Source organism: Pleurodeles waltl, chromosome 5, assembly GCF_031143425.1.
Source record: "Pleurodeles waltl isolate 20211129_DDA chromosome 5, aPleWal1.hap1.20221129, whole genome shotgun sequence".
NCBI lineage: Eukaryota > Metazoa > Chordata > Amphibia > Caudata > Salamandridae > Pleurodeles > Pleurodeles waltl.
In genome coordinates, this window is record NC_090444.1 from 1,803,900,424 (window position 1) to 1,803,927,586 (window position 27,163).

Genomic DNA, 27,163 nt, shown 5'->3' on the forward strand with positions numbered 1-27,163 from the left:
GCAAGGTTGTGCAACTGCAACAGTGAAGGGCTATCTCTCTGCACTGTCTGCATTTATTTGTTTACCTGACCAACCCTCTTTAAGTACCCTGTAGTTTTATGGTTTCTTAAGGGTTTAACTAATATATTTCCTCACACTCCGTTTATAATGCCTCAGTGGAATACATTTTTTAATTTTAATGTAACTGATAGGTACACCGTTTGAAACATTGCATAGTTGCTGGTTGAGGTTTCATACATTTAAAACTGTCTTTCTTATAGCGATCACGTCTGCTAGGCGTTTTAGTGAGCTGCAAGCTCAAAGTGTAAAACCCCCATTTACCACTGCTAACACATTGGTTTTGAGAACCAAGGCTGCTTTCCTTGCAAAGGTGGTCACCCTTTTCCATTTATGGCAGCCAATCATTCTTCCGTCCTTTTACTCTCCTCCTCATCCCTCTGTGGAGGAGGAAAGGCTGCACCGTCTGGATCCAAAGAGAGCGCTGAGCTGCTTCATGGACAGGACGAGGGAGATTCAGATGGACGATCAGCTCTTTGTTGGCTACATGGGCAAGGTGAAGGGCAAAGCTGTCCACAAAAGAACACTATCAAGGTGGGTCATTCTTCGCATTGATATATTATGCACTGGCATAGAAGGATCCTCCGGGGGGCATAAGAGATCATTCTACCAGAGCTAAGTCTACTACTTCAGCTCTGGCTAGGGGTGTACCTGTGGTTGATTTTGCATGGCAGCAACTTGGGCTTCCCTCCACAATATTGCGAACCATTTTTGCTTAGACTCAGAAGTGAGGAGGAACGGCCACTTTGGCCACTTTGGCAGCTCAATGCTGCAGGATTTCTTGGTATAGCCAGACAGGCACCCACCTCTGAGTGCAGGACTGCTTTGCGACTCTATTCATACGTTAAGGAATCCACAGGTAGATGTATCCATCAGAAGAACAAGTTACTTACCTTTGGTAGCGCCTTTTCTGTTGGATACAGTATTTTCCCGTGGATTCCTTACTGTCCCAACTGCCTCCCCGTCGCCTGTCTGGTTATGCCAAGAATGAAATTGTTTGTATATATTGTATATATATAATATATATCTGTATTTCTGGCAAATTCTATACACACAGTGTATATTTATATTTGCATGTATAAATATTCTTGTTTTGAGTTTATATATCTTGTGATGATGGGGTGTTTACATGTTTGCCTCAAAGGCACGGTTAAAAAAAAAAAAAAAGTGGGTGAAACTGACGTCAGCCTGCGGCAAGGACTTCTTGTGGCTCTTATGACATCAGTCACGTGCGGAGCCTTTACATTGTGACGTCCTGGTTGATGTGGAGAGCTAGAAAGAAATTATTTTGGTTGATTGCTGGCGCATTGGGAGTATTCAAAAGGTGAGGAATCCACAGGTAGACACTGTATCCACCAGAAAAGGAGTTACCGAAGGTCAGTGACTTGTTCTTTGGAAAGCTTTTGCTCTACCACCAAATTTTTGTTTTATGAAATGGACGGCGACAGTCCTCCTTTGGTTCATTCATTTACAGGACCCTCCTTTTTATGGGCGAGCACAAAGTGCTCCGTCCATTCAGTAATCTCTCTTGGGCTTGAAACCACGCCCATGCTACGTCAGTCACTTACATTGGTTTGTGGGCTTGGCTTTTAAAATCCGCTTGCTTTCATTTGTGAAAGGCATGCATAAGTCATGCCTTTTCCGGTGTTTAGCCCACCTACACAGCACTGGTAAAGTAGCAAAAACATACAAGGCTCCATGTTTTCAGCCTGGAGTCCAGATTACTTTATCAGTTTATTTTACACGCAGCGCAATCGTGCTGTTTTTTTAAAAAATTTGCTTTACAACACTAATAGCACTAACTCGAGCAAATGCAAGACCCGTTGCATTAAAAATGCTTGTTAATTTTGTATTATCTTTCATGGTAGCTCTGTTCTAGTCGACATTAGTGTGCTAGACCTAGGCTCCCTAAATATATGGGCTGTCCAATGGTAATTTCAACTGAAGATTAACTTGTGCTGTTCATTAGAACATATTTGTTGGACAGTACATTGTCTAACCCCTTAACTGCTGAGGCTTTTTCATACCAGTGCTAAGCCCTTTTGTTTGACTATTTAGGGTAGATCACTCTTAAGTCTCCACAACGTTTTTTCCCACATATGGTATCCGCACCCTTTTTCCCCAACACCATGGGGAATTTAAAGGTATCTGAGGTTTATGGATACCTCTGGAGGAGACTGAGAAAATAGCCACATTATAGCAAATTTCTGTTTCCTAAAAATGGTATCAACAATAGGTTTGCTGTACTAAAATGGCAGGTTTTCAGTAATACGTAGAGCTGTAGCAATTGTTTTACCACAGTTTTTGCATTTTTTAGAGGTTGCTTATTTTTCATAATTTTTGTATTTTATACCAACTTCCAGTTTGTGATGGCTAGATCTATGAAACCCATGGGTGATGCAGGAAAGCCGTACATCTCAGAGAAATAGACAAATCTTAGTTAATCAAGTATTTAGTTGTGTAGACCTGTCAAGGTTTTCTAAAGAAAGTTCTGTTGGAATATAAGTATGTAAAATGGATTGGAACAAACAATCATGACACTGTTTTCACCTGTACCTTCTTGTCATTGTGGCTGCTTTACAAAAACAATACACAGATACATCAGCTACTCTTTTGGTTGCAGGTGTGTATAAATACGGTTTGTAGATTCAACAAGAACCTGAGGTACCCAGAGACAACAATCTATGCCTTGCAATGCTTTTTCATTTATATATAACCTCTCCCACCAGGTATTTTTACCCAGAAGCTCTTGGAACCCCTAAACTTTGGATAAAAACACATTTTCCATATGTTTCTGTGATGGAAAAGACTGAATTCTTTTGGGAGCCACAAGATTCCTACCACCCACAATTCCCATACATTTCGTCATAACAATGATACCCCACTTGTGTGGGTGGGTTAAGAGACTGCAGCACAAAAGGCCCTAAAGTGCTGTGTGGAGAGAGCAGTGATTGGGGTTGCTGTATTATGTGGGGCTGTGCTGACACCCATGAAAAACTAAAAACCACAGACCTATTTGAAAGCAACCTAGGGGCTTCTAGTGTGGTCTGCTTTTTAAGGATCCTATAAGCTTTTCATGTCTGCAATGCCCTGCAGACCTAAGGACATTGTGGGCAAGAATGTAGTGAGCATAACTACTTTTGAAACTAAGGTAAACGTGCTTGGGAAGACTGTCCTAGGGTCTGTGAAGGGCACTTGAAAAACTACTAAAGATAGATTTTGCTGCACAGGGTACTCTGTGACGTGGGCTATGTTCTGTCCATAGTTATGTGCAGTGACTGTAAATCACTTATATGGCTAGCAGAACATTTACCTCATTTTGACAGCGGATAGAGGTCAACGAGGTCATGAGCAAATTAAAGATTTTCTTAAATGGAGAAAACTGTTACAGTGGCTGTTGGACTAGTGTATTAGTGGCCCATGGAAGGTATGTATCCCTGCACAGCCATTGAAAGATTTATAACAGGACAGCTCCACCTCAGTCAATTTCCCAGTATTTCATTTTTGTATGGTACAACATAAAGCACATTGAAAAACATAGGCCTGGCTGAGATGGCCCCATGGGGCCACTAATGAGATTCCTATCTCTATCCTTGCTTAGATCAGACTGTGCAACAATGATATGGCTGAGTCTTTCTCATGGTTGCAGGAATGCGTTCAGTAAAGTACAGATCCTATAGGATTGCCACGTTCTCTACAATAGATGAAGTGTAGGTGACTGCTTTATCGGTAAGATTTTCGATGGCTGCTGACTGAATTGTATGTTGCTAACTGGGTCAGGTGGGTAAATAATTTCTTATACCATATGCAAGTTTTACGACTTGCAATGTATGGCTGAATTACCTGGTGATTTTTATCCACTCTGCCTGCGTACTTTTGTAATGAGGTATACAGAGGGCTTGTGAAGTTCAGCCAACTAACAGCATTAGTTACCAGAGAAGTGCTCTCGTCAGGGATTGTAGTGCGCATGTACACATCCTGCCTATTGGAGAATTTGACTGTGAGCGGTTTATTTGAATGCAACACAGTGCTCTGCGATTTTGGAGCTTCTTAAAAACAAGCTCCTGTGGAAATCTTTTGCAATTACATAGAACTGTACCATGAGGCACAGTGCCAGCTTTCTACAGCTCACTGAGCGACTCTACTCCTGTATAGAAGTTGTCCATATAAAGGATATAACCTTTCTAAAGAAGTGGCTGGACAAGCTCCTATACAATGTTTGTTGTGACTCATAGCTTGGAAGGGCAACCTTCAGGATTAAAACAGTCATTCCCTGTATTCACTCTCAGGTTGTATACATAACCAGTAGAAATCTCACATAGAATGTACATCTTGATGCCATAACAAGGTATTTCCTGTATGTATTGCCTGAATAGCGGTCGCCCTGTGTACAGAAGCAATGACTCATCAATGGCTATATTCAGGGCCATTGGAATTATGCGATTGTGTGGCTGCTGCATTTTTTGCTTAGTCATAAATGTTTGTTTCTAGCTCAGAGTTGATGTGAAGTGTAAGGCCATTTGTAAAACTGGACTGTCACCTTTCTGTTGTGTTTTGTAATATTTGGATGTTAAACTGGTACTAATGAGGTAAACCAAATTCCCATACACTAATAGGTTTAAAAATTACGAAATAATGAAGTAATACTATGAAAAAATCTGCAGTATACACATAATTTGCCCTCTCCTGCCGCCTAATTCAAAGTGGCCCTGGCTATATTTGTTCCAGGAGTATAAACCTCCTGAAACCTGGCAGACTAATGTTCGTGGCTAGCTGATTTTTCTGCAGCCTAGTTTGATCTGGATGGTCCTGGGGCAATGCAGTAGAATTATCATTGAAATAGTAAAATCAGATCTCTGCTCATAACTGGTGCAAAGGACTGTATCTTTGGTTTGTGCGCTATCCCTGTTTTGAGCATATTGCCCAGAAATTCCTTCAACTGAGTGAAGTGGAAGTCCACCGGTATGCCCTAGACCGAGGCTTGAGAGTGCCTTCCTGCTCCCTCTGAAACTATTTGGCATACAGTTTGTTTGCTGCACAATTTCCGGACGAAAGTCTGCATTCAAAAGAAGATGGTCATAGTCAGTGGGCTAAAAAGTTGCTTTATTGACTTTACATCCAGCGTCTGCAAGAAACGGTGGAATTTCTGGCTGCACTAAATTTGGGGGCTGCCAAGAGAGCACTTGGTCTGTGCTGCCACACATGGCTGGGCTCTGGGATGGTCTATGCTGCTACTGTCTCTCCGCTGCACAGATTGTGTTTGTGAAGGGACATCATTACTGCTGTTATCATGTTACTCAGAATCAATGGAAGACTATTCATTGGATGGGACGCTGCTGACTGAAAAATTACTTTCAGATTCTGTTCCATTTTCTTCTTCCTTGGATTCTGTTTCACTATCTGATCCTGCCTCAGAGCTGTCCTCAATTCGGTTTAGGGCCTGGGCAGTAGTCATCCACTGAGGTGCCATCTCTGCTGATTGTCTAAAACCTTCTTTCCAAACCATTTTATTCTACATAGAAGGCAGGATTGTTGTTCTAGAGTGGTGGGTGAATGTGCTCGTCTGTGAGATGTGTGTGACGGTGTAAAATAAAAATTAATTAAAAAAACACTAAGCTTATCGATGCAGCTTCTCCAAAGACTAAAAGGGAAAAAAACACATTATTACTTAAATATGCTAACACAACATATTACATGGGGCAGGTAGCTCAGTTTAGCAAGCAAGTGTCACCTGGGGAGAGCAGAACTGCCCAACATCTTCAAAGAAATGGCCCAGTTCTGAGCTATGTGCTGTTGTACTATGTGCTGCCTTACGTCAACGTAGGCACTCTTGCGTCATAGTGCAAAGGTGTTTGTGTTATGGTCAGGATAGTTTTGTGCGGCAAGTGGCCTCTTCTGCGTAAAATCTACACTTTCTGTTTTTTTCATCAAATAGAAAGATATTTCTTCTTGTTACGCCAGACTCTGGCGCATGCTGGATATTGGTGCAATTCCCTGTCTGCAGGTCTTTGTAGATATGGATTTACTTCACAAACCACAGAGGATGCACAGGAACTCCCATGTACCACCCATGGAACACCTTTCTGACGCTAAGTAACGCATGGCAGCACAATGCGTTATCACTTTTTTATTTAACAAATTACCTCATATGGCCATTTGCATTGCCTTGTAAAATCTCAACAAGAACTTTGTATTGGGTATGTGTGAGAAAAGTCCTGCAAGCACCATCTTTCAGTCTGGCACATATTTATTATAGTAAGATCACACAAACCAAATTTCAACATGGGGGCAGTTTTAGACAACACTTAAAACAAGCCAGTTACATTGATTATCACACTCCCCAATGGCCCAGATGGGTAACCCTCCAATAGGAGGTAAGTAATACACTTAATATATACATTAGTAAACAGTAATAGGCATAGAAAAGGTTAGAAAACAGTGCAAATAGCAAAAAAACAATAGTGACCCTAGGCTGAGCACAAACCACATACTAAAAAAATGGAATGTGAACACAGGACCCCTACCTAGGTAAGTGGAATGTGTAGAGGGGGGCTGGGAGTAGTAGAAAACCACAGAGGTAAGTAACACAGTAGCCCCCCCCCTCACCTACTCCTTCCCCCCCCGCCCCCCCAAAAAAAACCAGGAGAGCAGAAGTAAATTGCTGGAATTTCCCCATTCCCCATACCACCCAAAAGGAGGAAAAGAAGACACCCAGACAAGACTGCAAGAAACCAGCGGTGGATTCCTGAAGAAAGAAAACCTGTGGCGAAAGAAGACCAAGTCCAAGAGTCACAGTGGAGCCCAGGAGGAGTAGAAGCTACTACTCACCCAGCTGCACTTGCAGGAGTATGTCTACGGTGATGAACAGGTCAGCACTGCACCCCCGGAGCTGGAAAAGAGTTCCTGATTGATGCAGATAATGACCCACACTTGAATGCAGATTGCAGACTGGTGTTGGTGCAGGAATTCCACCAACAAGCCTTGGCAAAGGCTAATTTGCGGTTAGTGGAAAAGTGGTGCTGCGGGGGACCAGCAAGTCCCAGGAGGACTCAACCCCGGAGGGGAAGTCACAGTTGACCCTCAGCTTCGCAGAGAGTCCACAGGAGCAGAGGCAGCACCTACAGATGTCCCACAGGATAGGTACACAGAAGTTGCAGAAGGAGCCCACATAGCACTACAGAAAGGGATCCCATGCTACAGGAGAACCACGCGGAGGGTTGTGCATCGCAGGAAGGAGTGCTAGGGATTGGAGCTGCACGTCGCATGAAGATACCTTTGGAGGAGATGCAAACAAGACTTGGTAGCGGCAAGAGACATGGTGCACGGGGGTACTTCCCTGCGTGGGAAGTCAAAGGCTTACCTCCTCTAAAGTTGGACAGCTGGCACAGAGGACCAAGGGGACTACTCCGGACCACCACCCATGATGCAGAATCCACGCAGCCGGTCGTCGTTGCAGCAGGTGTCTGCGGATGCAGGAGAGTGACTACTTCACTCCAAGGGAGATTCCTCCTTCTTGTGCAGGCTAAAGAGTTTCTGTCTTAGGAAGAGGCACAGCCAGGGAAATGTTGCAAAGCTGGAGTTATGGAAATAGTGTTGCAGAAGAGTTTTCTTTGTTGATTGCAGCGTTGTCAGTTCACTTGCAGTTCCAGTGGCAAGAAGTGGAGGTTGCAGATGAATCCTGCTTGAGTCTTGCAGGCCGAATCTGAGGACCCACCCAAAGAGAGATGACCGAAATAGTCCTGAAAGGTTAGCACCTATCAGGAGGGGGTCCTGATGTCACCTGACTGACCTGGCCACTCAGTTGCTCCCAGAGTTCCCTGCCAACCTTGGAAGCAAGATTGCAGAATCCAGGAACCCCCCTGTAGGAGCTCTGAGTACCAGCACTCGAGTTGTGATTAACAGGGGAGTGGTCACTCCCCTTTCCATTATCTAGTTCCCTGCCAGATGTGCCCTTCAAAGCATGCCAGTGGCTACCCCTCCCAAGCCATGGAAAACCTATTTCCAAAGAGAGAGGGGGTTACCTCCCACTCCCAAAGGAAATCCTTTGTTCTGCCTTTCTGGGCTTGATCAGATCAAGCAGCAGGAGGAACCCTGTCTGATGGGTGGCATCAGCTTGGGCTGCCCTGAAAACCCTGTAAGACTGGTGGTAGCAATGCTGGGGGTCCTCTAAGGAGCCCCCAGGGTGCGTGGAATCACACTTCCAATGCTTCCAACAGTATTGGAGTATGATTCTGACATGTTTGATACTAAAAATGCCCATGTTTGGAGTTACCATTATGTAGCTGGACATAGGTAGTGATTTATGGACAGTACACGCGTAATATCTTGTCTGCGTAATATGGCATCCCCGCACTCACAAAGTCCAGGAAAAAGGATCTGGAGTTTGTGGGGGCACTTCTGCTAGTGCTGAGAGGGCCTACCATAGGGGTGACTTACAGTGACCTGTAGTGAAACCGGGTGCATGCACCCATTTCACACAGACTACAATGGTAGGCCTGGAGAACACTTTGCATGGGCTCCCTATTGGTGGCATTATAACTGCTGCAGCCCATAGGGATCCCCTGGTACTCCAGTGCCCTGGGTACCTAGGTATCATACATTAGGGACTTACATGGGGGGGGGGGAGACAAATATGCCAATTGTGGGGATAAAAAGGTACAGTTACCAATTTAGAAGGGATAGAGCATAGTCATTGTGGTCCTGGTTAGAAGGATCCCAGTGAACACAGTCAAACACATTGAGAACAGGCAGAAAATGAGGGTAACCATTCCAAGAAGAGGGTCCTTACCTACAAATCTCTAGTGCAAAGACCATATTTTCCTTAAAACACTCCCGTGCTGCAGCCAGTGGTTGACAGAGAAACTGGGTAGGGACTGTAAAACTGGGTAGGGACTGTAAAACTGGGTAGGGACTGTAAGCTTTGGCTGTTGGCCGACTCCTGCACTAAAGGGGTTAATTTATGTTCATGTACACTTCTGCACCCTAATTTCACAAGAGCACTGCTCTGTTTGACCATGTCACCATGGTTAATTCAATTATTGTATGAAATAATCTGGAAATAAATTGCTTATTAGAACGTTCCATTTTTTTTACTGCTTCCCCTTCTGCTCCTGATGGCTCATTTGCAACTTTAGCATGTGTTTTTGTTTGTATTCTTAAGGTTATATTCATTGGCCTTAACTTGATTAATTCAGTTGCTGTTATAATAACCTATTCCTTTCCCTCGAATGAACCATTTTTGTTAAACTACAATTACTCAGGTTCCTAGTGCTATTGGCTTGCCTGGTCTATTTGCTCACAAACATTTGTAGTAGGCAGCCTGCTGCTGAGAAAGCTGAAATAATTCATTTTTTTCAAGCAACTTTCAGAAATGTTCTTCAGGCAGTGGTTTTACTTTTAGATAGTGATAATGCTATGTCGTACTACCTAGCTTGCCCATCTCAACCACAGCACTTCTGAAAGCTATACGTCATAGAGGTGCTAGTCATTTACAGAGGCTTAAGAATCATAACACATATATTGTAATTGACCTACACTGACTATCATTAGAAGCTTAAATTTACTTAATGGCATATAGCGTACCCTAAGCCTTAAATCTTGGTCTACCCAGCTACGTTGGCTAAACCACTTTTGGCTGATGGCCACTGAAACCCTAGAAATAAAATTATTATTTTTTGGTACCTCTAGTATTAAAGCAGAGACCACACAATCAACTATGGATCAGGGGAGATCCTCTTGACTTTTTTGGCCCTGTAGAAGTCCATTACCATGAACCTCTCTGCTCCAGTTAGTCTGCAAGGACTTCCTTTTTTCCACTCCTCTTTAACACCAGGTGTCTGTCCGGAATTGTAATCCAGTCCACTCCTCGATGTTTGCACCGTAAGCAATGAATTTCTTGCAGAAAGGGCCCTTAGAAGGTGTATCCTTTGAGAAGAGTGGCACATGATTTAATTGCTTCTACGTCTTGATCCTCATAAATGGGTCGTGAGGGCTATTCATGACTTCATTTGTTTAACAATTCAGGTCAAATTTGAAATAACGTCCCAGTATCGAGTTCTCCTGGCCCTGACCATGCAGGAATGGACAGTGATGTTCCCAAATCTATGGGATGCCTATTTCCTTTTGTTGTGCACCACCAGAACAACAAAATCAAGTTAGTGTGTTAGAGCTCAGGGGCGTTCTTAAAGCACCAAAGGTGTTTCTTCCCAACCTTTCAGGCTGTTTTAATGCAGGTTTTTTGGGACAGCATCGTTCACTGTCAACCAACATGGCAGAGGGGGGTTTTGGACCCTCAGCCGGCAAATCTTGTGCATCTGAAGCAGTTTTATTCCCAGTGACAGTTAACTTTGCTTTTAATCTCAGTATAACTTGTGTTGCCTGTTTGTAGAGTATCTCCAATATGTACTTTACCCATTGTGACAGTTATAGTGTTCCAGCTTAGACTTTTCTGCAACTATCTCTTTGCCACAACTCCGGTAGATCTGCTTTGGCAGCAACCTGGTCAGGTCCTTTGCCACCTTCTTCCTTCTTCAGAAAGCTAATCGGCTTGCTTGTAAACTGAATGGTGCCAGTTAAGTTTTTAGCCTACTGATGGAGATAACAGATGTAATCTTCACAGCCAAGACTTCAGCCACTAAATTTAAATGGGTCACTGGGATAACTTTGTTCCAGGTTCCAAGCTGAGGGTCTTGTTTAACCCCTTCGCTGCCAGGCCCTTTTCCCCCTTCTGTGCCAGGCCTTTTTTTGCCTATTTGGAATAGTTCTTGCTTAGGCCCTCATACCTTTTTGTCCACATAAGCTACCCACGCCAAATTTGCGTCCTTTTTTCCCAACATCTTAGGGATTCTAGAGGAGACTTTGTGGGTTTCCCTGAAGGAGGCCAAGAAATTAGCCAAAATACAATGACAATTATTATTATTTTTTATTGGAAAAAGGGGCTGCAGAAGAAGGCTTGTGGGTTTTTCCCTGAAAATGGCATCAACAAAGGGTTTGCGGTGCTAAAATCACCAGCTTCCCAGCTTTCAGGAAGAGGCAGACTTGAATCAGAAAACCCAATTTTTCAACACAATTTTGGCATTTTACTGGGACATACCCCATTTTTATGATTTTTTTTTTGCTTTCACCTGCCTTACAGTCAGTGACAGAAATGGGTGTGAAACCAATGCTGAATCCCAGAAACCTAAACATTTCTGAAAAATGTAGACAAAATTCTGAATACAGCAATGGGTAATTTGTGTAGATCCTACAAGGGTTTCCTGCAGAAAACAACTGAAATAAAAAAATATTGAAATTGAGGTGAAAAAAACAGCCATTTTTCTCTACGTTTTACTCTAACCTTTTTCTGCAATGTCAGATTTTTTAAAGCAATATACTGTTACGTCCGCTGGACTCTTCTGGTTGCGGGGATATATAGGGCTTGTAGGTTCATCAAGAACCCTAGGCACCCAGAGCCAATAAATGAGCTGCACCTTGCAGTGGGTTTTCATTCTATACCGGGTATACAGCAATTCATTTGCTGAAATAGAAAGAGTCAAAAATGGGTATCAAGAAAACCTTTGTATTTCCAAAATTGGCACAAGATAAGGTGTTGAGGAGCAGTGGTTATTTGCACATCTCTGAATTTTGGGGTGCCCATACTAGCATGTGAATTACAGGGCATTTCTCAAATAGATGTCTTTTTTACACACTGTCTTATATTTGGAAGGACAAAATGTAAAGAAAGACAAGGGGCAATAACACTTGTTTTGCTATTCTATGTTCCCCCAAGTCTCCCGATAAAAATGGTACCTCACTTGTGTGGGTAGGCATAGTGCCTGCGACAGGAAATGCTCTAAAACACAACGTGGACACATCACATTTTTTACCGAAAACAGAGGTGTTTTTTGCAAAGTGCCTACCTGTAGATTTTGGCCTTTAGCTCAGCCGGCACCTAGGGAAACCTACCAAACCTGTGCATTTTTGAAAACTAGAGAACTAGGGGAATCCAGGACGGGGTGACTTGTGTGGCTCTCACCAGGTTCTGTTACCCAGAATCCTTTGCAAACCTCAAAATCTGGCTAAAAAAACACATTTTCCTCACATTTCGGTGACAGAAAGTTCTGGAATCTGAGAGGAGCCACAAATTTCCTTCCACCCAGCATTCCCCAAAGTCTCCCCATAAAAATGATACCTCACTTGTGTGGGTGGGCCAGGTGCCTGCAAAAGAATAAGGTCAAAAACTTGTAGACATAGAGGGTATAGCACAGTGAGTTGATAAGGACATATTCTTCTTTTATACATCTTTAGGCTGACTCTGCTTTGGGGACCCACACAATTGAGGTGTCATTTTACTGGGGAGACTGAGGGGAACGCTGGGGAGTAGGAATTTTGCGCTGAAGCGGTGATGGTACAAACGAAAGTCAGGAAAATATGCTTTTTTAAGCAAATTTTTAGGTTTGCAGAGGAGTCTGGGTAAGAAAATGTTGGGGGATTCATGCAAGCCACACCTCCCTGGACTCCTTGGGGTGGCTAGTTTTGAAAAATGTCTGGGTTTGGTAGGTTTCCCTAGAGGAAGGCCGCACCCACGACCAAAAACATAGGTGCCCCCTCCCCCCAAACACAGGTAGTTTTGCAATATATTATTTTGATGTGTCCACGTACGTCCGTGATGTGCCAAACACTAAAATTGTGAAAAGAAACGCACTTAGGTTATGTGAAAAAGACCCCTCACTCACCAACCAAGTTGGTGGCATACTTCATCATCGGGGTCCCACCTGAGACATCTAGCGTGTCACAAGTGTGCTGCGACGCCTGAAAACAGCGGAGCAGGTTTTGTCATTTGTACCACACATACTGGTTGGATTTGGCACATGGCTGAGTGATGGTTCAGTAGATCAAATTTTATTAACAAGAGCGCCACCCCGCGCACACTGCCGGCCGAGCGCCACCCCGCGCACACTGCCGGCCGAGCGCCACCCCGCGCACACTGCCGGCCGAGCGCCACCCCGCGCACACTGCCGGCCGAGCGCCACCCCGCGCACACTGCCGGCCGAGCGCCACCCCGCGCACACTGCCGGCCGAGCGCCACCCCGCGCACACTGCCGGCCGAGCGCCACCCCGCGCACACTGCCATCACTACTTTTCCCCGTTTATAAACAACAAAGAAACCACTAACTAATTATAAAACAAGTACAAAACTACAAATACAACAGCTCTAACTAAATACAGGACAGTAATGCCAACCGCGAAACTGAACATACGAAAATATAAAATATGCAGTTTACGCTCACGGTATTTCCTCAAAAATTTTCTTGGTGTGGTAATTTCTGAAACAGACAGGCACACATAACCCAGGCTTTGAAGGTCAATCGGGCAGTACATCCGGCTCTGCCTCCGGATACCTCTTCGGGCACATACTCTACATTTCTTAGTGGGTAAGTCTTTCTTGGTAGTGGGAGGAATGTGATCTGGAAAGTGGCGATCTTTCAATCTAGCCACATCCTCCACCACTGCTACTCTAGGAACTCTTACCTGTTCCACCACAATAAGGCTCGATCACCGACTCCTGAAATTTAACAAATGCCATCCTTGATTGAGGTGAATAATAGTTGAACACAATAAAGGCATTAAAAGTTGCCAGATGAAATAAATGTAGGGCCAACTTTTTATACCACACATACGACTTACGTAGAGCAGTGTAAGGCTCCAACCTCTGATCTACTTTGTCAACACCACCCGTGTGCCTATTGTAGTCCAAAATGCACGCAGGTTTGTGCGCTTCCGCAACCTGGCCCCAAACAGTCACAGGGGAAGTACTCTTATCATGGATGGTAGACAGCATGTACACATCCCTCCTGTCTGAAAATTTCAGAGCTAGGAGCTCATTATTCCGCAAGACACTGCACTGCCCCCTCTCAAGTTTTTTTTACAGACAAGCTCCCTTGGATAGCCTTTCCGGTTAGAACGGATTGTGCCACAAGCAACAGTGTCCACTCTAAACAACTCCTTGAACAACTGCACTCCAGTGTAGAAATTATCTATGTACAAATGGTGACCTTTGTTAAACAGTCGTCTACCAAGTTCCCACACAATCCTTTTGCTAACTCCAAAAGTGGCCGGGCAACCAGGAGGGTCAATACTGGAATCCCTACCAGTGTAGACCCAGAAATTATACACGTACCCTGTACTGCTTTCTGACAGCATATACAATTTAATCCCATACTGTGCCTTCTTACTAGGAATGTACTGCTTAAAAACTAAACGCCCCTTAAAAAGGACCAAAGACTCGTCCACACTTCTCTTTGCCTGGAACATAGACCTCTGAAAAACGATCTACAAAATGATCAAGGACAGGCCTAATCTTAAAAAGACTGTCACAATCAGGGTGATCTCGTGGCAAGGCTAAAGCATTGTCTACAAAATGCAGCATACGAAGAAACAAATAGCGATTACGAGTCATAGTTGCAGGAAATATAGCCGTTGCCATCAAGGGACTAGTAGACCAATAAGAAGCCAGTGACGGCTTCCTTATCAACCCCATCAAAAAAGTCAAACCTAAAAACTTTCATCTCTTCAAGATATGTGGGAACCCACTGAGTAGCTCTAGACTGAGCCTAAGTCTGGCAGTGTTGTCCCTCAAATAATGCTCCGCATACACATTAGTCTGCTCCACAATCTCTTCCAAAAATACATTGTCCATAAACAATTGAAAGAAATTGACAGGCAAAAGTTTTCCGTATTGACTCTACAACCTGGAGACCATTAAACGGAGGTAACTTGGGGACAGTTCAGGTGTCAGGTCTTCTAATCGGGAAACCCTTCAGCCCCAGGCTGCTGCACTCTTGGCACATCAATGGCCTCCTCTAAAACAGGCCCTTCATCTGCACTAAGAGTGGCTTCCTCATCAGAAGAATCCTCTCGGACAGAAAACTCACTGCCAGAATCTCACTTCCTCCTAATCATGGTCTGAAGATGACTCAAAAAGCATGCCAATAACCTGCTGAGCGGTCACTCTGCGGCTAGCCATGATCCTCTCTAACAAATGGGTTGCCAACAACCACCAGCACTAAAATAAGTAATAAACAAAGTGTAGCTTTATCACAAAGTTTTGTACTAAAAAACGATACCACTCACTTGCCAGAAAAAGCTACTCGCCAGCAACTACTCTGCACAGACAGAGCAATCACCAATGATATCCCACTAAAAAGAAAAAAAGCAAATTAGACGTATGACAACACAAATATCATTGTGCCCAAATCTAAGGACAATTTCCCACACAGTACTACATTTAGTACACCACCTATGAACATGTCATTCATGCACGTCAACAATACTCCTTAGCAGTACATTGCTTTTGCTTACCTAAAACATGCAACTGTGCAAACCGCAGGACAACTACTGCCAAAACCGCAAGGATCCACAGCAAAGGAAGCAAAAGCTTTGAACTAGAACAAAAAGAAGATTTAAACTGTTAGAATCACAAATACAAATACTTTGCCAGTTGACAAACAGCCCGCCACCAAGAACTTAGAAACTGTCTCTGGTGCCTAAGTGGCTTCTGCCCCCCTTGGGGGCAGATGGGCCTAAAAAAATGGCGAAATGGCCAGCAGCTCTGTGCCCTGTTTGAGGGGGGCGACCCTTGCCAAAGGGGGCGAAGAGGGGTGTCCCCAGCACAAAAAAAACTACGGGGAGAAAAAAAAAAAAACTGAAACATATAAAACATGATTGCCCCCGTGGCAGCGACCCTTGCCTAAGGTGTCGCTGCCCAAAAACATATGGCAAACATAATCCCTGGTGGTCTAGTGGTTTTTGACATGCTGATGTCATCAGATTGCAGAGGGGGGCGGTTGGGGTGTAAGGGGACGGGATTCCCCTTCCATCCACGACCGGGGGTGGGGGGGTTGTACCAGGTGCAGGACGAGGTGATCTCGTCCCAGGTGCAGGACGAGGTGATCTCGTCCCAGGCACACGGGAACCGTGTCACAACTATTTTTATTGTGTTTTTTTTTTACTTGTTCTAGAGTAGAGCATACTGCCAAACATGTGTGCCAACAAGAAATCCGGGTGGCACATGTGTGTAAACCATACAAAACACGAGGAAGGTTGGCGGCATGTTTTAACTGAAAAAAGGCATCCTGCTTTAACCTAATTTTGTTTAATTTAGTGGTGGGTGAAATCTCTTAATTTTTCTTGCACAAATCCATAAAACTTGTATGAAATTGTGGTTTCAAGGCACAGTGTGGTTTGCTGGTAACTCGTATGACTTTTTTCTCCTGACTGCACACTTTGGATAAAACAGTCTTTTAAGATACTACCATAAGACTGGTTCCAGTTTCTGTGCGAATGAGACTTCCATGCAAAAATTGCACAAAAGTGTGTAATGCAAAATGTCAAGTAAATTTGGGAATTTCTTATAACGCAAAAGCCGGGAATTATATGAATTTCGAAAGTATAATGTTTTTATTTTGATCCACATTAGTAGAATAGAATCTGATTTGTAGTGTGTGAGGGCATTTGTTAGCCAGCCCCGCACACCTTTCCAGTGAATGTTTTTCAACATTCCACTACATTCCTAAGGAGGATTAGTAGTGGGTTCACCTGTATCCAACGGAAGCTGACACTGCTTCCAGAACCATTAAGTTCCATAGGGGTACCTGGCATACATACTTTGGAATGGAATGCCAGGCTGAGTGAGGCTGCACTTGGATGCTTCAAAAATAAAAAATGGATCCTGTGGCTGATTTAAAATATAGGGATGAAAAAGGTAAGTGGGACAAGAAAATCCCCTGTAAAAATGAAATTTTCTTTGGTCACCTTTTCTCTGGAAGATAATTGCATCCATAGGAAATTTAAGAACGGCAGAATTTTTTTTTTTCTTTTTTAGTAAATCCAGACATTCTTTATACTTGCCAGCATTTTGGCCCCGATATTTAGTACTAGGTCACTTTTTTAAATAGATTTTTTTGGGCAGAGTAATGACGGCTTGGCTTATAGGGGTAACTATAGACCATCAGACAACTATACTTGTCAACGAACGTCTGTTAAAACAAGCAGTCTTTCTCTTGATACTCTGTTTAAACTAATGATTCAGCTTGAGCATAGTCTTGAAAAGTAAGTTTATATGCAAGCGTAGTTACTTAATATTCATTGAGGGTTTTGTGCTACGAGCTGGATATAAACACTTTTAGTTATGCCCCCACTAAACCTCCTTCCCAAACTGAGGTCCTACCTTTCATGATTTCCTCTCAGACTTTAACACAGCCTTACTTTGTAACCCACCTCCAGGTTCTTCTGGCTTCCTTTGCTAAACCACCAGTCGCCACTGGAAAACATCAACAGTTTTTGGCAGCAGAATCATTACCTAGCATAAGGGGGAAACCAGAAGGAAGGGTTGTGGAGACTTGGAGATAGTTGTAAAGGGGCAGTCTGTGGGGGAGACCAGGATCTGGTCAGGAAGAGACCCATAGATAGGAGCGTAGTAAGGTACAGAGACCTCGGAAGTGAGCACCTAGTGCAGGGAGTGTAAAGAAGAACAGAACCAACCTCGGGAGAGCTGAAGAGGTCTGAAGGATAGAGTGGGCTTATCAGCAGTCTGCACTGGCATTAAAGAGATAATGAATTGTTGACAAAGATGATATAAGGTATTAAAAATGGGTTTCTGTGTGGCTAGGTTAGGCCCCTAAGCCAGGCAGTAACCACCACTTTAGTCAGGGCAAGGGAGCTGCAACCTGCGATAACACCTGCTCATCCCTTTGGTAGCTTGGCACAAGCAGTCATGCTTATCCCAGAGGCAATGTGTAAAGTATTTGCACAACACACACAACCCAGCAATGCAATAAATACACCACAAAAGAGATTTCTCAACCAGGTGTATAAGAATAGACCATACCAACATAAATCAGTAATGCTATACCAATCAGGCACTTGTCACATGATCAATCAATAAGGAATTTGTAAAGCGCACTACTCACCTGTGAGGGTCTCAAGCAGGTCATCATTGATGCCAACAAAGGAAAAGTATTTCCATATTGTAAATGTCTAAAAACACACCCGCCCCATGCCTGCCATTGAGATTCTGAAATTATATACATATCTTGAAAATATACCCGTCACCTCAACAAGGCCAGGACAGCATATAACATTACATCAGGGCATGAAAAATGCAAAATGAGGACCGAAATCTTATGGTGAAATGTTGCACCTAAAGGAATCACCACAAAACCCCTTTTATATGAAAGGAACTGCGCATCTGAGCTGCTTCTACACGATGAGGGTGGTAAATACAACACATCCCGTCCAGCTCAGGAGCGCCTGCGCTCCTATTATAGAAAATAAGTTACTGAAGGGCTCGGCAGGTACGGGACCTCTGTCCTGCGAGCCGTAAGGTGAATGCCCCAACGAAATGCCACCAGAAAGGAGGGAAGCACACACACTAGAACGGGGGGGCTCCTGGGCTCCCCCTTGTGCAGGATTTCCAAAGGGGGCTGCTTCGGGCACCCCTCGTAGGAGGGAAACGGTAGGGACGATCCTCCTGGCTTTGAGGCGCAAAGCCCAACACTCCCACTGCACCGGCAGGGCTCTTCTCACCTCTCTGCTACTGTCACGGTGCTCCCGCTGAGCCACATGTTCCCGACGGCAGCTCCCTAGGGCCCACAGGGAGGGGGCCGTGATGCTCTTCTGCCCTGACGGGTGATGACAGCCTCTTCTGGCCCTGTATACTCTCATGGAGCAGTGGCAGTGATGACACCATAGAAGGTGCCTGCTGGTGCCCCTGGGGCAGTAAAGGAAGCACGCTTTGTCTGCCCTACAACAAAGGCTGCCTGCGGCTCCTCTCATGCTGGTGGCATCTGTCTCTTCACTTTATAGTAGGGGAATGCGATCCACATGCTCCGGCCCAGGCAAGACCACACATGTTGCGCAGGGTCCAGGGGAGCATCAGCCCGCACCACGCAAGGCAATCTCTGGCACATCTCCATAGCCAGAAAAAGTGCTTTACTTGGTGCAAGACAGTAGAAGGTGGGGGAAAAGGGGTGCACATCCCAACCAACTGGAGAGCACCAAATGTAAGGAAAGCAGCAGAAGGCCATCACATAGGGCAGCCAGGCAAAGTAGTAGTACCCTCTGCAGCCCATCAAGTACAGGCAGCAGTCCAGCACCACAAGCCCAGCAGTCCAGATGGCGGTTCCTTCTTAACAGCACCACAGTCCTCGGGTGCAGCGTGTCCAGCCAGCAGCATCTGGCGACATGTTCCTTGCAGTGTCTAGCAACATGTGGGAAAAACCCCTGTACTTATACTCATTTTGTCTTTGATCTTATGGGGCACTTCAGAGGACCTTCAGAAGTGCATAACACCCCCCTTCATTCCCAGCCCTGGCTCCAGGCATTAGGGGGTAGACGAGCCCTTTGTGCGGGACATAGCCTATACAAATGTGAGTGCGCCCCACCTCCCCTCTCCCAGCCCAGGGACTCTATTCATTATGCAGATGTAATCCTTTCAACCCTCCCTGTGTGATGGCTGTCTGGAAAGTATGCACAAAACCCAGCTGTCACTTTACCCCAGACGCGGATTGGAGTCAAGCTACAAAGCACAAGATTCATAAGCACAGAGAAATGCCCACTTTCTAAAAGTGGCATTTCTATAATAGTAATAAAGCATCCACCCACACCAATAAGCAGCATTTCTTACTACCATTCCAAGCATGCCCACGTTGCTGCTGATAGATCAGAAAAGACCACTTGGACATAGGCAAGATTATTCCTAATACAAACCTATGGGAGGCAGCACTCGCAAGAGTGAGAAACCAAATAGGCTGTTTGTCACTGTCAGGACAGGCCACACAATAAGGCACGTGTCCTACCTTTTACCTACACAACACCCTGGCCATAGGGCTACCTAGGACCTTCCATAGGGGTGATGTATATGTAGTAAAATGGGGAATTTCAATCCTGGCAAGTAAATTTAGATGCCAAGCTACTATGAGAGTAACTGTGCACACGGGCCCTGCACTGGCAGGCCTGAGACAGGTTTGAAAGGAAAGGCTACTTCTGTGGGTGGCGCAAACTGTGCTGCAGGCCCACTAGTAGCATTTAATTCACAGGTTCTAGGTAAAAGGGATACCACTGTGGAAGGGACTTCCAGGTAAATTAAATGTGCCAATTTAGGTGTAAGCCTATCATACCAAGTTTACAGGGAAGAGCACATGTACGTTAGTCCTGATCAGCAGTGATAAAGTGCCCAGAGTCCTAGAGCCAACAAAAAGAGGTCAGAAAAGAAGGATGAGGAAGGCAAAAAGTTTGGGCCAGGTCCACCGTAAGGGAAATGAATAGAAATTCAAACAGTAGGACATAAGGCTCAAATAAATGTATCCAGCACACTCCTCCTCTCAGGCTTTGGGTTCCCTTTTGTGGCAGTCGGAGTATTACATTAAGCCTGGCCCCTGAAGGAAGGTTTGGTGAGCAAGGTTTTGAGAGTGAATGATGAGTGGAGTAACAAGGCGAGTGAAGAACCTTTGAGTATTAGTGGCCTCCCTAAGAAACTGTGATGGGAAAATTGATGCACGGGGAAAAGAGCCTATGCTGAGTGATTAGAGGGGCAGGGAGAAGAGAACCTAGTAGTAGATAATGGGAGGACAGGGAAATGAGCCTCTGCTAAGTAGGTGGTGGGTTTGGAAGCTTAATTCTGTGTGTGCGTGAAGGAGAGAGTGTCTGGTTAATTGGGAGATGTAGAGGTGGAAAGTCTTCGGGAATGTCGGATAGACTAATATTCAATGATGAATTGATTGATTGTGAGATGGGGCAACAGAGGGAACTATGAGCGACTTGGGGCCACGTAGTGACTGGAGTGGCCGAGAGCATCTAATCTTATTTGACAGAATGAGAAGACCTAGCCGGTGACGGATTTTGGGGTGGGGGAATTTGGGGAAAGATAAAATAAGTAATGGTTACAGCGCCAGGGTTGGTGGAGTTGTTCGAGGATGGTATACAGAGAATAATTCAGTAGATTTTTCTTATCTAACTGCTAACTCCACGTACATGTGATATGGACCAAAAGCCTTTAGAATCGGTGGTTGTCAATATCGGCACAGGCTTGCTTTCTACAAATGTCGCTTGGAAGACTCATACATTGACCAGATATAGATTTTCTACATATTGGGTTACGGATAATACCAAGTTCCTTTTGGTGTCCTGTAGACTCTCGTTGTAGTTCGGGAGCTTGATTTGCAAATTCTCTGCGCTTGAATGCAACCATTCACGCTGAGGCACCTTTTCTGAGACACGTGGTGCCTTCCAAAAGCGTAATATGTTGATCCAGGCCCTTGGGCTCGCATTGTGCTCGATGGGCATGCGTCTTCATGCAAGTACGCCCTGCTCATTGCTGTTGTGTCCAGTTTCTCTTAATTGTTGCAGCGCTAGCTTTCTGAACAGATACAGCTTTCTCTCTGCCGGGGATCTTGGGGGAGACGCACTCACCGCAGAGAGATGCTTGCAGCATGTCTTTTCAGGCGCATGCACCCACGCCACTGTCATCCTCCTGCATAGACCCAGAAGGCACGAACAGCAGAAACATACCCCCAGCACGCACATCAGAGACTTCTACGCGGTGGGTGGGAGTTGAAAGTTGAGTGAAATAATGGGGAGGCCATATTGGCTGACTACTTTGGGGGGCACGAGTGCACTGGAGATCAGGCGAAGTGTAGATGCTGCTTTCATTGACGAAGCCAGGGGGCGCTGGTGAGATGCTCACCTTCTAGTTGAAATAAGGGGACGTGGTTCCGCATGGACCAGAGAAGGATGCTTCGGTGGCGCTAGCTGCTGGGAACCGAGGATGATGGACCCTGGAAGTACAGACCGAGTTTTTAATTGACTGTGGATTGGGGGTGCACAGGCTCGGAGTGTGACTAAAGATCAGCGTTCCATGCAGCACGGCAGACGTGGAGTGGAAGCCGCCTGCTCATGCATGAATGCCGTACGCAGCGCAGAAACGAGGAAACCAGGCCAGGCCAGGCCAACGCCCCCCATCCCTACACCACTGCGACCAGCTCGGCAGGGACTTGCAGCGGAGTTCTGAGTCAGCACCGAAGGCGGCCGAGATTTCTTAATATACTTTGCTTAGACTCCGGTCTTGTTTTTCGTGTTCTTCAGTTGTATTGTATGGTTCATAACGCTGTTTTGCTTCTTTTCAGTTGTACTTCGGGTGTGCGTTAATTAAACTTGAACCTGATGTTGCCTAATGGGATATTTGTTATTTAAGTAAACACGTGTTGGCTCAACAAGAAGGGTATGCCTTCGAACTTGACCTCACCGCGCTACCCATAAGGCGTTGGATTTTGGCGCACTGCATGAAAAGTAGCGAAGCGTGGAAGGCCCTGGTTTGCAGAGCAGGACACTAGCCAGCGTCTACTAATTTCCAACCTGAGAGGGCATGGGGAACAAAGAACTAGACAAACGGCCAGAATGTCAGGTAACAGAAGCCTACTGGGCATCCAGGAGTTCAGCTCATGGGCTTGAGGGGCAGGAGGGAACCGGAGGGAGCAAAGAGCCGCGAGAACCATTTTCTTGTCTTTGGTTTAGCAGTCTACTCTAATCCTTTATTTACTCACTTCATTTTGCCTATTATTGATAACTAATCACATTAGGAATGATGTTGCTAAACTAGAGATTTGAAGAAATCTACGGCCAATGAGGAATGCTTGCCTTAAAGGAGAAATGACTGGATGGCATCCTCAGTCCTGCCGCATGATGTGAGAGATGCGAGAAGTTTCCCTGGCGCCCATTTAAGTGACCTCCTGGGATCAGTACTGCAAGAATAAACGGGCATTCGAGGATCACTTAATTGAAATTCATCCTGGCAAACAGCATTTCCAACCGGATGGTGTGGGCGGCTCATTGAAATGTTGCTGGGAGTTCAGGCTTTTTCCTGATCGTTTTTCACGGCGGCTTGTCTCTGCCTCCCATTCACGTTCAGCAGCAGATCAAGTGGATTCACCCATCTTCTTCCTCGTGCAACCCCTAGAGGCTTTGTTGTTTATTGCAAATGTTTTGTATATTGTAGTCCAAGAGAGCACGTAAGGAATGTTATTGCTAGCATTAACTTATGCAGGGTTTATTGCATTTGGTATCCCGTAACACATTGTTGCATGCCTCTTGCTTAAGTTTTCAAATTATATTCTTTGCATATTTTGGATGCAGTGAAGATGTCCCTATAAACAAAGTTATTTCTGTGCCGTGAGCCCTGTTTTTTAAATTGTTTTCACTTGCATGTTTGGGATCGCAAAGAAGAAAGGCTAATATTTACTGCATGTTTGATTTGTACAGGACAAACCTAGCTATGCTTTTCATATGCTTACACAATGAGCACAGGTTGGCTTACCTGAGTAGGCTAATGTCCATTTGTGATTATCAGTGGGGCTGAAATTCTTGGGAAAGCTTCCTTGTACTGTTAGGATTCCTATAGTTGCACTGGGAATCTGCTGAGCCAAAGCCCTGACTGCGAGTGCAAGCGAAGACCCGTCCGTGTTTACTTGTTAAGAATTAAAGAAGTGAAGAGTGGCTGGCGCAGAAAAAGACACACAATCCTGTCACCACGTCCTGCACACAGGTAAGGCTCCTTAGACTCGGTCTGGCACAGCTGCAGTGTATTATACGCCAGAAGAGAGAAGCGCTCAATAACGGTATGAGGTATTGCCAAAAATTTCTTGATGAACCGAGGGGAGCTCTACTCACAGATCTTGATTGACTGCCTTTCTCAGAGATCTGAAACAGTTGATATGCAGAACCTCCTTTCTGATGCATAACAGGCCCCTGAGAGCTCGAACTACCTTATTTTCTCTGTAGCACAGGTGAAAAAATAAAGCGTTTCTCCGTGTCTAACATACCTCTTGTGCGATGTGTTGCATGGATTTCTTTCTCTAATGTAGTTTTAACCAGACCGTTTTTTTTTTTTTTTTTTTTGTCCCAGGAGGAATGCAAGCATTGGTCCTAATCCTGATCGATACGAGAGGAGTCTGGGTGACGAGGAGCCCCCCATACCATATGTCATGAGGTATGGGGATGACTTGCTGGATAGAGATCTTTATAAGCCGCCTCCGTCGTACAGTCCTCCTCTGTCTAGTCTTCAGTCAGACAGGAAGATTGAAGGACGAATGAACGAGTCTTTGCGCCCATTGGACCGCGATCTGAAACGCCCACATTATGAAGAAGACCTCTATGCATCGGTAGCACCGAAATACAGAAGGAGCAGGAGTCCTTCCCCATACAGCAGACAGGTGACTGTGGGGCATGAGAGTTCCCAGCGCATGCAAGTACTGGTTAACCAGAGTAGCAATCCTCCTCGTGATATCCCAGTTTCAGCAAACCCCCCTCAGTCTGCTAATGTCGTGTACCCATTACAGCAACCAGAAGGACCTTCACCAATGCCTCGGTCAATTCTGAAGAAGCGAGTGGAACAGGCACCAGAGCCTGCCTTGAGCAATCAGGTTTGATTCATGCATTTGTAATCTGCTCTTTTTTTTATAACTTTAGCGAGTTGGATGGTTACGTGCAAAATTGTGCTAATGATGCATGTTAAAATGATTGCACGAAATCTATTCTAAGTTCTTAGAAGAAATCAACACTTACAGTTTTAATGTGAAATAGCCAATGTTTGCTTAAAGATAGCCCCAAAACAAGAGTTGATTATGTTCTGATAACTGTAAGCTTCCAGTAATTTCACCTAGGGTGACATTTTATATTCTGTTATGACAGCTTGTACCACATACAAATGAAAATTTAGAGATTTTCCTTTGATCGTTTTGTGCTAACTAAAGGAGTGTAAAAATACTCTTTGCCTGTCATCAACAGCCATGCCAAATATTGGCGTCTGTTAAATAATTTTCGGTCTGTTAAGCATTGGATGAGAAAGCTGGCGCATCAGTATGTTACTTGCTATGTTATGTTTACTCGAATTACAAAATTTCAGAAAGTCTGCCTTTTCTCTGGAATTAGGAATTCTTTCAGCTAAAGCTAGAATTATGTCTACTGGTTGCATGGTTTAGTGGATTTATTCTTGTGTCTCCAGCCTTCAATCTTGCACAGCCTTGTAAGATTTCCCGTTTGCAGTTGGACCACGATCAGTGTAGCAGCAATATGGTCATTCAGTACAGAAATAGATCCACCTCCCTGTTTGAACCATTTTTATGACAATTGAATATACTACCACCCCACAGGCCGTATTCCCTTTTTTTTTTTTTTTTGCACTTGTGTGAATAGGACTGTTTTTGGAAGCTTTATTTTCACACATTAAATCTGGAATTATAACTATTTTTTCCCCAGTTGCGTCAAAGCATCATGCTGATAATATATTGCAATCTTGTAATTGCTTTAATGAAGCTTTTTTCTCAGTCACTCAGTGTCTGAGTGACACTATCTCCCTGGTGATCTGCTGTTGTAGGAAGAGCTTTAGTGATCTGAAGTGAGAAGCATGCATTAGATTCAAATGTTGTCACTATGTCTTTACCGAACCAGCAAGATTTGGTTTGTGATTTCGAGACTTGCAAAACAGGTAATATTTGTGTCTCACCCACATTCTGAATATGTTTAGAAACATTTAAATGTAGAATGCTTTGTAAACATATGTTATACGTGTCCATGGAAAAACTTTAAGCTGGGCGCAGTCATCCACACCTAAATAAATGTTGTTCCAGTCATTGGAAGTGATACCATAGTCAATTTGTCAATGTCACTTGTTTTTGTGACGTCCTTGTCAGTCAGAAACTCGGTAATAAAAGCACTGACTAAGGTCCCTGCCCCACAGTTAATTTATGTGTTCAGCCAGTCATTTGACGAAGAGCGATTTGAAAAGCTTTTTGACTATGTGCTCATAGAAAAAGGAAACAGCATGTCAGTTGCAGTAGAACCCGCTCTGTTTGATTGCCAAAACCATTGTTAGAAATGTTTAATTTGTCTACCTGACTTTCAGAAGGATATTTAGGACCATAAGGAGAATACTATCCAAGTAGTTTTCTTTTACAACTTTTTCATTCAACTAACTGGCGATATACTGGCTGCAGACAGTGAATAAGTCACAGCTGTGGTGTCACTGCTGAAGCTAACATACCGATAATAGCAGGTGTAGCAAATTATTCCTTCCAACAGAGTTGTCCTCTAGCCCCAGATTTCTTTTTCTCCCCGGTTGAATGGCAGAGGGGCTTAAAGAGAAATATACTGCCCTTTATACTCGATCTCTTAATGAAGTCAAATCTTTACCCTGCTCTAGTGTCAGCCTGACAAATAACAGGCGAGAATACAGGGCTGGTTCAGTGCTAATAGGTTTTAGCTGAATTGAAGGTGTGGGATATTGAAATGATCAGCAAAGCCTTCCAGCCCATAAAAGCAGAGCAGGGACTGAAATCTGTAGGAAACTTACGTTAAAGAAATAACTGTATTTGTGCAACAGGAACCAAACCCAAGTCCAGGCAAATATTTTTTTTCTTATAAATAAGAAATCATTTACCCGAGCTTAATAAATGGGTTCAGTGTTTCAGCAACAACACTAGGAGGTGAGGCTTAGGCCGGACCAAAGCCGAGACTTACAAGCAGGCCTTACTTTTTCTACTAACTCTACACCTAGATTTTGAAGGAGGCATCTCACCTTAAAGCATAAGGGAAAATGCCTCATTAGATTTGTATTAATAAATATTAATAAAGTATTGTAATGCATACTGTTGATATCCCCACACTTGGAATGTTCCCAGGCGCCAAACTGGATCTCAAGATGTTTTTCTGAAATGCTCCTCAATGCCAGTAAATGGCACTGTATAGCTTGGTGGTGATTTGAAACTGACCTGGAAGTGAAGGATCAGAGATGCTTATAAGCTTCACCCCTGCACACTGAATTACGTTCCTTCTTCCTGTTCCATGTGATGTGGATCCGAAGCTCCACTCCAAGTTTTGCTGGCTTTCTTTTAACTCCAAAATTATGCAGGCCGTTTGCCAGAGATGTCTCCCCGAAAGACCTTATTCCGGCAGTCGTGACTGGAAGAAACTGATGTCTGTTAAAGACCCACACCATGTATGCCTACAGTGCTCGTGCTCTGGTCGGTGCTCTTTCTCGTGATAAGTGCTCCATTATGCACCCAAGGCAAATGGAGAT

General features: G+C 44.4%; 1 protein-coding gene across 2 annotated transcripts in view; it reads left to right on the top strand.

The window, feature by feature from the left end:
* Positions 1-27,163, top strand: part of LOC138296817 (zinc finger protein 318-like) — a 450,875-nt gene that overhangs the window by 95,072 nt on the left and 328,640 nt on the right. The window contains exon 3 of one of the 2 annotated variants that reach the window (XM_069236271.1): positions 23,993-24,509. The exons of the other annotated variant lie outside the window; for it this stretch is intronic. Coding sequence (XP_069092372.1) covers positions 23,993-24,509 — 517 coding nt within the window. The remainder of the gene's footprint in view (positions 1-23,992; positions 24,510-27,163) is intronic. 2 annotated transcript variants of the gene reach the window in all.